Source organism: Anolis sagrei, chromosome 3, assembly GCF_037176765.1.
Source record: "Anolis sagrei isolate rAnoSag1 chromosome 3, rAnoSag1.mat, whole genome shotgun sequence".
Lineage (NCBI taxonomy): Eukaryota > Metazoa > Chordata > Lepidosauria > Squamata > Dactyloidae > Anolis > Anolis sagrei.
In genome coordinates this window covers 52,523,066-52,536,378 of record NC_090023.1, presented here as the reverse complement: position 1 = coordinate 52,536,378, position 13,313 = coordinate 52,523,066, and the positions used below count along the sequence as shown (strand labels likewise).

Below are 13,313 nucleotides of genomic sequence, written 5' to 3'. Positions count from 1 at the left end.
ACCCCCAGAGGAAGAAAAAGGCAAGTGCATTCCAATTCCATGTCCCAAATCTCCAAACCTTCCTTCCAAGCCTAAAAACATGGCTATTTACATTAGCCTTTGGCCTGGAGTAATGTACTATGGTCATGTGATGACGTCAACTATTGTTATTCAGCACTTTAGATCGTGTTTGAAGAAACCCAATGACCCACATGGGTCTGACTGTCTTTTAGAATTTTTTCAATTTTTAATTTTATTGATTGATGTTATCCATTGTTTGTATTTAGTCAAATTGTGTATTGTTTTGGTGATATGTAATTCTATTTTATGTGTGGCACCTTGAGTGCTTTGTTCCTCGAGTCCCATTGGGGAGATGGTGGTTGTGTGCAAATAATAATAATAATAATAATAATAATTATTATTATTATTATTATTATTATAGAGCACATTCCTTCCCAACTAAGTTGAGACCACAGTCTGAATCATCTTCCCTCCCCTTCCTCTTCAAACTAGCAAGCAATAGCAGAAGAGAACCCTCCTGACACAGTTATTGGGAGGACATGGAACCGCATGCACATAACTATACATTATGTAGGCTACTGACCAATTTGGAGGGGAAATGGTTATCTGGACTCAACTGCAGTGTATGGGAATGGATGAAGGGAAATAATACTAGAGCATGAAAATATTGCATGTGGTGCCTCCAGTGTCCAAGTTTCCTGAACGGAGGTTGGGAAAATTACCTTTGGTCTTCACTTGAATGGGATCGCTAACAAATTTAGAGAAACACATCTAGAGAGCACTGGATTGGGAAAGACTCACTAGAAAATTGATGGGAAAGGCAACATGTTCTATCATACCTGAGAGGTTCATTTTAGCACTGTAAGTCCCCAAGTATTTACTGTCTGTGCTGGGTGTGTGGCATTGGTACTCGCCAGCATCCTGATCTTTGAGGTCTGTGAGATGTAGCAGAACGGAGTCTCCTCGGAGCCTTTCGATGTAAATTTCCCTACTTCTGACACGTTGGGCATAGGCAGCGTAAGGAGAGAAATTGTCATGAGTGCCGATCATCTGTATTTCCATATCTGGAGCAGATGGCTTATAAATGGACCATTGGAAATCCTGCTGAAGTTGTCCTTGATACCCTCTAACATTACACCAGATGGTGACATGGTAGCCCTTTGCTCGATAGAGACGGCCCTTCTGAATGGACACCATCCTTTGTCCTGTACAGAAATCTATGAGCAAGCCATAAAATATCAGCAGTTAGTCAACCTAACTATAATAAAGCAGAAATCTTGTCCTGTGTTTTAACAAATTACAATAATACAATGGTAATAGGTGAATCTTTAACATTCAAAAATCACAGAACAGAATTTACACATCAATTCAGTTTAAAGATTATGTTTTAAAATGTACACTTTAAATTATATTATTATTCCTTGACTTCGTATGTAGTTTATAACCAAAGCAATACAGAAAACAAAATTTTGCAGAACTTGAAACCTGTAAATCCCAATGAAATTTCTTTTGTGCCATTTTGCATTTATATCATTTTAAAATTAATGTGGGGAGCCCCCAGTGGCACAGTGGGTTAAACTGCTGAGCTGCTGAACTTGTTGACTGAAACATCATAAGTTCGAATCTATGGAGCGGCATGAGCTCCTGCTGTTAGTCCCTGCCAACCTAGCACTTCAAAAACATGCAAATGTGAGTAGATCAATAGGTACTGCCCCAGTGGGAAGGTAACAGCTCTCCATGCAGTCATGCCTGCCACATGACCTTGGAGGTGTCTATGGACAATGCTGGCTCTTCGGCTTAGAAACTGAGATGAGCACCAACCCCCAGAGTCGGACACTACTAGACTTAATGTCAGGGGAAAATCTTTACCTTTAAAGTCAATGTGGGCAGGGGGAAATCTGAATATTAGAAAGCCATTATTAGGACAAAAAAAAGTCATCCATTCATTTGAATACAGACAAAATTTGAAGCAATTTTGGAGGAAAAGAAGAGAAGATGCAAAGAACAGAATATGAAAAGAATTACTACATCTTGATGTTCACTGTAGGACCAAATGGCCAGCCAACAAATGGTCAGCCAACAGTGTGGTCAGCCAACAAACATAACAAGACCTGATTTTTCAGATGCATGACTGAAAATAAATAGGAAGAATATCAATCAGATAATATTAGAGTGTTTATAGGTTACTCTTTTGGATTACAAATTCCAGAATCCCCCAGTGACTCTTGTCACTGGCCATTTTGTCTGCAGGATTCAAGGATATATAATTAAAAAACAAAACTTTCCAAAACTATTTGTCAATCATAATTTCTAAATTTATTTATTTATTTATTTATTTACTTTACTTGTATACCGCAGTTTCTCAGCCCAACAGGCGACTCAACGTGGTTTACAACAAGGATAAAAATCAGACAAAGATATACAATTTAAAACCCTAATAGCATGGTATACAATATTAATATAACAATAAACAACACAATACATCTCATAACTAGAGTCGTGATCCAGTTCGTCGTCCGTTTTTCCATTTCTGTATCATGGAACCTCCATGGAGAGAAGTACATTAGTTCCCGGGGAAAACCCTCATATTCATGCAGGCCACATTTTGTCTCATTCAGCATGTCACATTCCTCTAGGCTAAATGAATTCTATGAAATTTACCAAGAAGCAGGAAGAATCCAACAGCCAGCCACTGAATGGGTCTCATTATGAAGATGAACAGACTTCCTTTTGCTGCAAGAAGCAAGTGTCTCGACTGAGCTCCTGCAACTGGCCTTCAAATAGCAGTGAGGAAGTTTTGTGGTTTCTTAATTTCATATGACAGACTGGAGAAATACTGTTTCTCAGAAACACACAAGAAGCCACAGGTGTAAGATTCTGTGAAATCTTACATAGACAGATAGAGCTGCTGAGTTCTTAATCCAGTGATTTCAGTCGGCCTTACCACCAAATCACATCCTATATATTCAAGCTTGATAATAAGCAAGAAGTCCCTGAAGTTGTTTCTAGGCTTGGTTGATCAAAAAAAAATGGTTTAAAACTTGTTTTGGATGTAGGGGGCGCTGGTGATTTGATTCTAAAGTCACTTCTGAATTTTTTTTTAAAAAAAATCACAACTCCCTAAACTTCTGAATCACTTTTTTAATGCGGACACACATGCGCAGTAGGAAAAAGTCAGCATTGGCACTGGGGAAACTTCGGGGGATTCTCCTTCCCTCATTTTTAGACCAATCCTGATTAAACTTGGTACAGACACCTTTAGAAACCTTTGTAGATTCAATCAGTTTATTTTATATTTAGACGAAGACTGCTACAGACAGCTATTTTGGGTCCTTCAGCCATTTTGGCTAATGAGCAGCAAGGCAGTGTGGGAAATGTAGTTTAACAGCAGGGCTTTTTGCAATCTCTACATTGGGGGCCTGGCCTTCACAAACCACACTTAAAGATGGCTGTGATTAGCCACACACACCTCATCCCTCCTTGCATCAGTGCAGCAGGAAGCATGAGATTTTAAAAGTTTAGGCTTTACTAAAGTTGCTTAATGGTTGTGAAAATTAAAATAACCTTGGGAGACATCCAAACATTATATAATATTTCCAAAAAATAAAAGATAAGTGGTTCAAATTCGGATTCCCCTCTCCCCTTTCCTGCATGGTTCAAAACTACTTCAGAAGTCAAAATTCATAAAAAAATTCTGACTTTTAGGCTCTTCCGAATGAACCTGTCCATCCCTGGTTGTTTCATTGTCTCACAAGTCTCCATCTCACTTCCATTATAGTTGCTTCTGGTGTGAGAGAATTGGCTGTCTGCAAGGATGTTGCCCAGGGGACGCCTGGATGATTTTGATGTTTTTATCATCCTTGTGGGAGGCTTCTCTCATGTCCCCGCATGAGGAGCTGGAGCTGATAGAGGGAGCTCATCCGCCTCTCCCCGGATTCGAACCTGCAACCTGTCGGTCTTCAGTCCTGCTGGCACAGGGGTTTAACCCACTGTGCCACTGGGGGCTCCAGTTTCTCAAGTCGCTCCTGACACAACAAAAAAAAACCTCCATTATATCCTGTGCACTATAAAGATGTGAGTTTTAATTTCTTGTTTTCCTCTTGTATGGTATCATTTTCTTTGTATTGAGAGCTAAACAAGGTCAGCCTGGTTAGTTCTTGGATGTGAAACTGCCCAAAATACCAGGTGCAATACATTGAGCTTTAAACTGTTTTTTAAAAAACTGGCTTTACCCTGCACTCTGACGAAAGTTCTACATGAATTCCAGGTTTGTGTGTGTGGCCACCCCAATAGGTGGCTTTGCATTGGAACATCTCTTCACTCTACCTGCTCCTGCAATCATCATCATCATCATCATCATCATCAACAACAACAACAACAACAAATGTTTTGCCCTCAGGGGTAAAGGAAGTAAGAGGCCATTTTCTCTATGTTTGGGGGGCAGAACAATCATTTTATAATAACAGGAAGTAACTAGAAGTAATTTCCTATTCATTTTCCATTTTAATAAAGGCACTTCCTGGACCTAAATTGACCTGAGGGGTACAAAATGTGATGGAAATACACCCCTCACTCTAGTAGACATTTGGGGGGGGGGGGAGAATTTCAAAAAAATGTTTTTTACTCCTGGGTGACCCACAGAGCTTCCACATGTGGTGGAAATGCACTCCAAACTCTCATTTCCATTTGGCTGCATTTGAGGAAATTCTGCAGAAAATGTGAAAGGAAGAATTAATTTCCTGCTCACTTCCATTTCCTGTACAATTTGACCCTTTGGGACCCTAATGATAAAAAAAGCCATGTCCCTCCCTTTGCAGACTCTTGTTGTAGAGAAAACAACTGCAAATTGCTTTAACAGATACATGGATTCTTAATGGAAAATAGAAGAACCCACCCTGCAGAATCTATTACCTCATTAGAGTCCATGCCACTGAAATAGGATTTTAATTCAATTAACTTTTACGGCCATGCCTGATAAGTTCCTCAACTGCCTCCCCACTTGATAAAGCTTTGGAGACTCCTTTGCTGAAGGAACATGGTAGTGTCAAACAAGAAAGCTCCATTCGTATTTTGTATTAACCCTCCAAAATGTTAATGCAAAAAGCTATTCCCACAGGCAAGGCTGGATTTTTAAAAATGTTCATTCTTTATGTTCATTGGAAATTTGCAAGAAAGAAAGCTAGGCTGTTATGGGTATAGCAACACCTTGTTTTTTTTGTATTGTGGTGGCAGGATTGGAACCGCAATTATGGAAAGTCACGTTATGATTCCCAAGAATGGATGCTGCGTTCTCATTAGTTTAATAGGCAGATATACAATGCTACAGACTGCACCCCTTTCTCTGTAGCAATTTCCTGTCACCCTTAATTGCATCTGGTTCCTAGTTGCACTTACTGGCTCTGAAATGAATATACGAAAAGGCATGGAAAAGGATGAGTGGATTTAAGAGCTATTATACCTCCTTCCCCAGTTATCCCACCTTCAGCTAAATTACACAAGAGGGTTTGGATTAGATGGATTGATGAAAGAAACACTGTTTTAGAGGAAGGTGAATACCATTATAACAGACTGGTGCTGGATAATTCTATACTGCATTGTAAATAATTTTGTTATTTAAATAACATGAAACTGAAGCACAGCTTGTAAACCATGCCCAATTTTCTGGACTGTGGTAAAAATTAAAAGGAAAATATTTCATCCAATGAACAAAAGCAAATACTAGTGATATTATAAATTAAGCTAGCTAGATGTTTACGGCTCCTTGAAAACAAAAATTCAGGTTCGATGGGTTACCTTGTTTTTTATTCATGACATTTTATCACTCTTCTTTGAAAAAGTTTGATAGCCTCCTGAATCATCTTCCATCTTAACTTTTACTGCTGACAGGTAAAATTGATTAAGGTTCAAGATTACCAAATGAGCTTTAAAATTAGATAAAGTTCAAATTCTGGTGCCCTATGTCTTATTGTTTGCACCCAGGCATAGGGATGGTAGTCAAGTGATCCTCCAGTTGCTCCAGTTGCTCCTGACCTGCAACTCTCATCAGACATTGCCAGCATTATCAGTGCTGAGTTGCATCCAACCATACCTGCATGAATACCTGCATGAGCCATCTTGCTCTAGCACAACACCATAACAGCTGTTTTTACAAGCAGGAATGACATGCTCTATGAAGACCCTCACTGTTCACCCCTAGTTAATCCCTTTTTAGTTAGAGGGATTAAGATTTTATGTACAGTTTCTGGAGGACCAGTCTAGATAGCCTCTTTGCATTTGAAGCATTCATCACCCTATCCCTTTAAGAATCCGCTCAGGGCCGGAGCCTTACGCAAGACACTTCTAGTTCTTGGAAGAGTCAGTCTTTTAATGACTGGAAGGTGAAATGAGAGGAAGGCCAGAAGGTCTACATAATAGCAAGTCCAGTCAGAGCTGTATTCAAGTCCAGTCGGAGCTGTATTCAAGTCCAGTTGGAGCTGTATTCAAGTCCAGTCAGGGTTGTATTTATTTATTTATTTATTTATTTATCGTGTCAGGAGCGAACCAAAACAGTTGTATTGCATTAAGAAACAGACAAACAAACAAAACACAAAATTTGCAGACCTGATATTCTAATAAATGTCCTTTGACCAGTAACTGGCCACCTTGAGTGCCTCTGGTGTTGCTGCAAGAAGGTCCTCCTTTGTGCATGTGGCAGGGCTCAGGTTGCATTGCAGTAGGTGTTCTGTGGTTTGCTCTTCTCCACACTCGCATATTGTGGATTCCACTTTGTAGTCCCATTTCTTAAGGTTGGCTCTGCATTTCGTGGCGCCAGAGCGCAGTCTGTTCAGTGCCTTCCAAGTCGCCCAGTTTTCTGTGTGCCCAGGAGGGAGTCTCTCATTTGGTATCAGCCATTGATTGAGGTTCTGGGTTTGCGCTTGCCACTTTTGGACTCTTGTTTGCTGAGATGTTCCAGCGAGTGTCTCTGTAGATCTTAGAAAACTATTTCTTGATTTAAGTCACTGGCGTGCTGGCTGATACCCAGAGGATGGGCCAGAGATGTTACTGCCTTGGTCCTTTCTCTATTGGTTGCTACTTCCCGGTGGATGTCAGGTGGTGCAATATCGGCTAAACAGTGTAATTTCTCCAGTGGTATAGGGTGCAGACACCCCGTGATAATGCAGCATGTCTCATTAAGAGCCACATCCACTGTTTTAGCATGGTGAGATGTGTTCCACACTGGGCATACATACTCAGCAGCAGAGTAGCATAGCACAAGGGCAGATGTCTTCACTGTATCTGGTTGTGATCCCCAGGTTGTACCAGTCAGCTTTCATATGATATATTCAAGTCCAGTCAGAGCTGTATTCAAGTCCTGTTAGAGTTGTATTCAAGTTCATTCTGATCTTTATGCAAGTTCAGTCAGAGTTCAATATTGAGGCCATCCTAGAAACAGTAGAACACCATACAAGAAAGAGACAATAAGAAGAAATAAAGATTCAAGAGCCTCAGTTTAGCCAAAACTGTGTCTATCTCTCAAAGATTTTACCTCTCCTCATAAAGACTTTGTAGTGAGACTCTGGAGGAGAGAAAGTCTAAAATTCTTGCCAGTTAATAAATTATTGTTTGATTCAACTATATAGTCTTCAATCTATCCCCTGCGCAGCCAGTTCACCTTCCAAGTAGTTAAGATAGCATGAGGGCCGAACAGTACCTATAATCATAAGCATAGCCCCTCCCATTGAAACTACATGTTCTATGTGGAACCTTTTGCTGACTGCATTCATTTTCAGATTAGCTGGAATCCTCCAATGAGACATCAGAGAAGACTTGGTGGCCAAAGATGCCATGCAGGTCATTTGCATTGCTTATAAATGACCTAACTAGTATGATGTGTCTGCTTATGAAGTGGAGGGTTTCCTCTTCTCTCCTAGCTTTGGTTCTTAAAAATGTGGCACATCCACTGCATTACATCAATACTGCTGAATGATCCTCATAGAAATAAAGTTGATGGAAAACTTGTGCGTACATGTGAAGGAGATACAATTCCACATGCTGTGGCTGTACATTTAATGTTATCAGAAATAGGATCTCACTAGCCGATACACTATTTTTAAAATGTTTTTGGAAAGCCATGTTAATAGCCAATGAGTCCTTGCAAATTAATCTATGTTCTCATTGTTATAGATGACTTTTAGTTATTCCATTCACAATAAGTGTGTATCTCCTAAGTTTTGAGAACTTTCATATGTGTACAGTTTATATCTGCAGTATTTGTGACAACAAGAATTTCATGATTTCTTGAGTGCATTCAGATACTCCTTAGTTATTCCATTAAGAAAGGTGATTCTGATTAGGATATACCTATTCCATATTTGGCCCCAGAGCCAAAAAATATTTGCAGCAACCAAAACTTCTATGCCCTAGTAATGGGTTCAGGCCTAGTCATCTTTCATCGGTCTTAATAGCTGGCTGAGCTTTGAATTCAACTCTTCCAAATATATAATGGAATTCTATACTTTCAGTGGAAAGACTATAACAAATAATCTTGCATGACAGAATCGGGTGTTTGTACAGTGCTTCAGGGACAAGAACAAATGACATTTTTCTTTGCACACGACTGTACAAAACCAAAATCACATTTATATCATCCATATTCTTGAGATACCATAATACTAGTTATGATCATTTATAAAACCTCTTTTTCAAAATCTCTATTATTGTGTTTTTTTCTCATATGCCTTTGTATCAACCCCTTCATCCTCCCACACATTTTTCAGGTCCTCTGTACCATTTTTTTGGCAATGAGTTGCAATTAATTGTTGAATTTGTTAACATCAGTTTTGGATCTGCCCTCACACAAATAGCATGATGTGTGATGTTGATATGGAGAAACTCTCCAAAATGTCGTTGTTGTAGATTCATTAAAGTTTAGATTAATTGGAATTTTGACAATTCATCTCAGGAAGCTAATGAAGCCAGGTGGTTTTCTGGTGGTTTTTGGAAAATGTCCTTTGTCCCTACAGGAATGCTTTTGAAGCTCTTGTTGATCTCTGGGATGAGAAAATGACCAGCGTAGCGACCCAGGCACTTTGAGACTTCTCTTCACATGGAATCTCCTGGTGGCGCAGTGGGTTAAACCACTGAGCTGCTAAATTTGTTGACCAAAAGGTTGCAAGTTCAAATCTGGGGGGCGGTATGAGCTTCTGCTCTCAGTCCCAGCTTCTGCCAACCTAGCAGTTCAAAAACATGCAAATGTGAGTAGATCAATAGGTACCACTCCGGTGGGAAGGTAACAGCGCTCCATGCAGTCATGCCAACCATATGACCTCGGAGGTGTCTACGGACAACAGAGGCTCTTCATCTTAGAAATGGAGATGAGCACCAACCCTCAGAGTAGGACACGACTGGACTTAATATCAGGGGAAAACATTTACCTTTACCTTTTTTCACATGGAATAGAGCTAAGCTTGGCCCTGGTTTAACTAGAGAACTGTGAGTGATCCCATTTTTGGAACTACTCCAAGGTCCCAACCACCCTAACACAACATGAGTATGAGGGATGTGTAGTCCTCTCGATATTGGTCTGCAATTCCGATTAGCTTTAACCAACGTAGCCAATGGTGAAGGGTAATAGGAATGGTTATTTAGCTTCATTTGAATTGCTAGAATTCACCCTGCTCATTGTTCTGCATATCAGATTATTTAATGTTACTAAATTCATGTGATGGGAAGAAATTGGGAGACTGGACAAGAAGGAAAGGACACCCATGTATTTAAATCACTTCTTAGAAGAGATGCTGGCAGATGTTATTTGTCCTGGAGGGATATGAAAAGCTACAGTGACAATATTTCATCTATACAACTATTAAGGGATAGAAACCCTGCTCTTTTTCTTTTTCCTGCTCATCTGGGATCACAGGAGGAAATAGGAGAACAAATGAGAAATGCAGAACAGAAATTAAACAGCCATACAAAGAGCATAGCACTAAATCAAAACAGCCTCCCAGGGGTCATTTTTTATGTGCCCCAGTATTGCTTATTTGAGCTTTGGTTTCTTATGTTTCTCCCCATAGTATAACTAACTGGTGATAAATTACAAGTACTACTCTAGCGCCCTCTAGGGTTAAAAGAGCTGAGACTATATTTCCTGGAGGGCAGCCTTCATCAGTATTACAGCCATGAACAATGAGCACTTAACATTTAAGCTCTGAGAAGTTTGTAATAGAGCAGATTGACTGTTGAAAGGTTTCTTAGAACTTTCAGTAAAAACAACCCGCTTGTCATTCTGAATTGGAAGCTGTATGAGACTATCGCTCAACTGGGACTGGTAGATTCCCTATCAGTTTCTTCCACCTGAGAAGCCAGATTATGAATTCAAGGGAGATGAATCCAGGAACCTACAGGAGGTCAACTCAGTTCTGCCCTCACTTAAAACTATCTCTGATCATTTCCAGTTAATGCAGAACCTTTTTGGATGGTCTCTTTACACTTTGCCCTTTTTAAAAGCGTGACATTTATTTATAGTGAGTTTTTAAAAAATAATCAGTGTATTTAAAATCTGTTTTATGATTGAAGTATACTTAAAACTGCAAGGATCCATATCTAATTACCCCAAAAGGGTTTATGGGGCCTCATTTTGTCCTGACTCTCCCTCTTCAGAAATTCAATAGTACTTCATAGAGCCATTTACAATTTTATACCCTTTAAAAATCTGGGGATCTAACAACAGTTCCTTAGGGCGGTTCCAGACAGGCCGTTATTCCAGGAGCATCTGCGTTTAAAAAACATGGATGTTCCTGGGACCCATTTACACACACCCCAGAAAGTGTGCACGTTCTGGGGTGAGTGTCCAGATGTTCTCCTGGAACTTTCCAGGAGAACACCCAGACACTCTAACCCCCTCCCCAAATGTCCCAAAAAGCCCTTTTAAAAAGAAAAGTACTTACCCAGTCTCAAATAGAGAGACGCCGCAGCTCTCCTGGTACGTAAAAAGGACGTGCCAGAATAAAGGGGGGCAGGAGTGATTTTCCTCTCCGCCCCCCCCCTTCTTTTGGCACATCATTTCGATGCACCAGGAGAGTTGTGACAGCTCTCCAATGGAGGACAGGTAAGTACTTTTCTTTTTAAAATGGCTTTTTGGGGTCTTTTGTGGCGGGGATTGGTATTCTCACAGTTTTCCGGGGTAATTTAGCCCAGAAAACTGTGGGAACACTGGAAGTAATGGGTTTATCCTACGCCTTCTATGAAGGCACGGAATAAATCCACTATCAAATTAATGTGCCACAAACCAGGGTTTTCCTGGTCTGTGGTGAATTAATTTGGGTTTGTCCAGGACGTCATCTGGACAGCCCCCTTTTTATTGTGGTAACTTCCACAATAAAGGGGCTTTCTACATGCGCCCATTCCTTTCCTGCTTCAGGAATGTTAGTGTTCTGGAGAACCTCTCTGGATTTCTAAGCCTTTAAATATGTGTGTGTGTGTATCCCAATAAATAATGCCAGTTTCCATTTTCGTTTCTAAAAAGTGACCCCTAACACGTTTTCCTATTTTGAGTCTTTCATCATGATGTTCTGATGAGTTATGGCAGCCTTCTCTTTTGCTTCCAAACTTCCTGTTTGGAAGTGATTTTGAGAAAAAGACAACACTTGGAGCTGAACATTGCAACTTGGATGACAACCAAAAACACTATTTGTCACAGTTTGAGGCATATAGCATGATAAGTTATAGCTGCCACAGACACTTCCTTTTATTACAACAGATACAGGCAAAAGTCCAATGCTCCATATCCACAGATTATATGATCCAAGGCTTGATTTTTTATACACGCGCGCACACACACACACGCACATGCACATACTCCCCCCCCCCCCATATGATGAACATGGACACTTTGCTTTAATGCCCGGCCTTCTTCCATATTATCCAAAGTTGGGGTGTTCTGAAGCACCCCAGAAGTTTCAGAGCTCATCTACACTTTGAGCATGTGTAAACAGTAGGCCTAGTTCCGATTTAGAGCCAGCTGCTGCCATTTACACAGCTACACCACTTTCCTTCAGTGGAATGTCACTTATTGACACCGATTCCAGAAGAATGGCACTTATTGACACTGTCATGTCCTCAGCTTAGCGATGACTACCGGGTGCAAAATTGCTGGTGGTCATCTCACATCACAAGTATTGATACTGGCCAGACTGCCAGAGTGATTAGAGAAGGGAAGGGAAAAAGAGGAATCAATTTGTCCTTTCCTTCCTCCTTTCTCTCAAGTCACTTTGGTTCACTGGCCAGTGTCAGTACATGTGATGAGCAATGATCACCAGCAATTTTGCACCTGGTGGTCAATACTAAACCAAGGACATGTCAGTGATGGTAAGGTGGGTGTCCTGCGGCACCATGCCAGGTTCAGTGCCACTGAGTGATGCGGACCCCTTTACAACTATCAGACCACTTTGGTGCCACATAATGCACTCACCCTCTCACTGCTGAGCCAGGTTGGAGGTTAGCTGTGTGGACTCCCCACTCTGGATCAGCTCCAGTGTATGTGGCCTGTGTAGATGGGCTCTTGGTTGCCCTCCTTGGGTATATTCCAGCATGTTCTGGGCTTAGTGTTATCTTATTCTCCTTTGAAACCTACAGCAACTCAAGAAAATCCTTGGCAGTATTTCTCTCTGCCCAAGCAGATCTATGTGAACATTAGAATTAGGTTTTGCCCCAATAATTTTAACAATGACACTTTTTGTAAGTCAGACATTCATGACAGCAAATTGCTTTTTGGTTAAAATAGCTTTGCTTGTCTGTGAGAAGCGCACACAATTCTTTCACATTACTCAGTTGAAGTAATGTCTCTGGAGTGTACAGTGTACTGGATTCGGGATCACTTCTCAGCCCAGATAAGTATTCTTGTCATTACCTTTAAAATACTAAAATCCTTGAGATCAAGTTGACTTCCACCTGTTCCTTCTCACCTCCTTAGGTTATTAGTTTACCCTCTACCTCTGACTTCTCCCAGAGCGCCTACAGAAAGAAGCTCTTCCAGGGTCTGTGCAAGGTATACACGCTCTGTAGCATGAACTTGCTATTCTACTATCACTGATCTCAGATATGGACCAGATTGAATATCTTCGATACAGCACCTCTCTTCAACTTGCCATTGCATTGATTCACCATTTTGTGGTCCTGCAATCATGCTTCTGCATATCTTCATAACTCCACCTTCCAGTACAACCACTTTTCCTTAATTTTTTTAATTTCACAATTCCAGCTTTTAAAAACAAAGAAAGGCAAATGTAACTATAAAATATAAAACCAAAGGAACAGCTTGGGAATAGCAAAGGGAT

The 13,313-nt window shown here is 40.5% G+C and overlaps 1 protein-coding gene across 1 annotated transcript in view; it reads right to left on the bottom strand.

The window, feature by feature from the left end:
- CD101 (CD101 molecule) overlaps positions 1–2,741 on the bottom strand; it is a 32,366-nt gene extending 29,625 nt beyond the window's left edge. Inside the window, exons 1-2 of the mRNA XM_060770572.2 lie at positions 2,662–2,741; positions 840–1,217 (exon numbers count right to left, since the gene is read on the bottom strand). Of these exons, the coding sequence (XP_060626555.2) occupies positions 840–1,217; positions 2,662–2,707 (424 nt within the window). The 5' untranslated portion in view covers positions 2,708–2,741. The remainder of the gene's footprint in view (positions 1–839; positions 1,218–2,661) is intronic.
- Between the last annotated feature and the right edge of the window lie 10,572 nt (positions 2,742–13,313).